Source organism: Buceros rhinoceros, unplaced genomic scaffold, assembly GCF_000710305.1.
Source record: "Buceros rhinoceros silvestris isolate BGI_N320 unplaced genomic scaffold, ASM71030v1 scaffold18470, whole genome shotgun sequence".
In the NCBI taxonomy this organism is placed as follows: domain Eukaryota; kingdom Metazoa; phylum Chordata; class Aves; order Bucerotiformes; family Bucerotidae; genus Buceros; species Buceros rhinoceros.
The window spans coordinates 9935-12201 of record NW_010391504.1 but is presented as its reverse complement, the minus strand read 5'-3'; the positions used below and the strand labels follow the sequence as shown (position 1 = coordinate 12201).

General features: G+C 53.3%; 1 protein-coding gene across 1 annotated transcript in view; it reads left to right on the top strand.

The window, feature by feature from the left end:
• Positions 1–421: 421 nt before the first annotated feature.
• ZDHHC18 (zinc finger, DHHC-type containing 18) overlaps positions 422–2267 on the top strand; it is a 7827-nt gene continuing 5981 nt past the window's right edge. The window contains exon 1 of the mRNA XM_010142066.1: positions 422–608. Within this exon, the coding sequence (XP_010140368.1) occupies positions 422–608 (187 nt within the window). The remainder of the gene's footprint in view (positions 609–2267) is intronic.

Genomic DNA, 2267 nt, shown 5'->3' with positions numbered 1-2267 from the left:
GATGTCCCTGTCCAAACATCTGGCACACCGTGAAGGGCACACAAGTTATCCAGATGCAGAGCTGTGCTGAATTGCAGCCAAGTTCCCTCTCGGCTTCACGCCTTGGACCAAAGAGGATCGTGTCCGCGCTGGGTTTGATCCCGGTGTAGCCTGGGGTGGTCCTCCAGGAGTTCTTGACGCTGCAAGATGGGTCTTTGGGGCAGCGGAGGGATGACTCGGTCTCCAGCAGGGCACAGTGGTTGTCTGAGGGCTTGTACCGCTGTCTCTGTGCCTCAGACCCTGTCTACCCAGTGCTGCTCCAGAGTTTTCTGGGCTGGCTCTTGCTGTTCCTCAGGTCTCTGCGGAGCAGTAACGCTTCAGCCCACTGCCCCATGATCATTGGGAGGGTGTGTTCTCGCAGCTCAAGCTGTGGTTGGAAACAATGCAATATTTTTCTTCTTTTAACAGCTGCCCCTTCCTCGCCAGTCACCTCACCTTGGCCATCCCCATCATTGCAGCCATCCTCTTCTTCTTCGTCATCAGCTGCCTGCTGCAGACCAGCTTCAGGGATCCAGGGATCCTGCCCAGAGCCACCCCCAGCGAGGCCGCAGACCTGGAAAAGCGGATCGGTGAGACTCCTGTCCCCTCTCTGGGGTCTGGTCCAGCGCGTGCCTGTGTGTGCATGCGTGTTTTGGGTTCAGCGAGGCTCCTTTCAGTCTTGACTCTTCACCAGTTGTCCGGCGGGGGAAGAGGCCTGAGTAGCAGTTTGTGGGGCTTGACGGTGTCTTACGAGTCCTGATGAGGGAGGTGTGATGAGCAACTCTAGGACAGAGGAGGTGGTTTTCCTTCCTGCTTGCTCCCGTCGGGGCTGTACCTGTTCCTGCCCTCCAAACAACCCCTGAGCAGGGGCAGCCCCGCGCAGAGCTCAGGGGAGGGAGCACCTGTGGCCCATGTGCCACGAGGTTTTCTTTATTGTGATGGTTTCTAACAGTGCGCTAATGTTTGTCCCCATCTAAAAACTGCTGCGTCACCCTGTTGTGGTGCTGGCCAGGAAGGTGCGCGTGTCCAGGACCTGGGGACCTTACTGATGGTAGTGACAGACACTTTAGCAAAGCTGCTGTGAGGCAGCTGAAGACAATTGCAAGGCAGTAATTCTACATCTGACTGAAAAACTGGTTTTAAAATCCCCTTAGGGCGGTTACCCGTGTTTCTATTTATAAGTGCCTAAAGCAGTAATCTGGCTGCAGATGCTGCCTGATGTGCCAGCTGTTACTGTTCATATAATCCACTTATTCTCTTCACATGCCTGTGGTTACAGCTCTGTTTTCAGCCTTCCTCAGAGTTGGAAAGGTGCTCTTTTAAGAGTGACTAAAATAAAGGAATAACCCTCTGAATTGTGAATGTGACACTGAAGTTTTTTCTGCTGAGCAGAGGAAGTCTCCAGCTGCCGGTCCCCAATGAACAGTGAAGGACCAGCATCCGTGGGGGTCCCTAAAAATCCTCAATTCCAGCCCTGAGGAGGAGGAATCCCCTTGTGCTACTACTACACACGTGTCAAACCTCAATGAAATCTGCCTGGAGCACTCAAGCGCTGCTTGCTGTCTGCCCCTGCTGGGGTGGAAATGAGTCCCTGGAGCCCAGCGGTGCTGCTGGCTCCGGCTGCAGGGCGGCAGGCTGGGGGCTGGTGGGGGCAGGGGATGCCTCTGCTGAGGTTACCCTGAATTCTGTGACTTGGCTGCTTACAGCAGAGGAGGAACCACACGTGCATTGACAGATTATTTTGCCTCCTCGTGCTGTGATCCTAAGACAGAGATGAGTTGGTGCTGCTGCTTTTACACTTGTTATTTATAAACTGCTTTATGCTCTCAAAGCACTGGGCAGATACTACTTCCTCTTGGCATCCCAGCAGCATTGAACAGACGAGGAAAGGACATAAATAATGCTGTGAGGAGCTGACTGGAGTTCCTGGCTGCCCAACCTGCGACAAATCACAGAATCAGCAGATTGTTTGGCTTGGAAAAGTCTGCTGCTTTTACACTTGTTATTTATAAACTGCTTTATGCTCTCAAAGCACTGGGCAGATACTACTTCCTCTTGGCATCCCAGCAGCATTGAACAGACGAGGAAAGGACATAAATAATGCTGTGAGGAGCTGACTGGAGTTCCTGGCTGCCCAACCTGCGACAAATCACAGAATCAGCAGATTGTTTGGCTTGGAAAAGTCCTTTAAGCTCCCCCAGTCCCCCCATTCCCCAGCGCTGCCAGGTCCCCACTGAACCCTGTTCCTC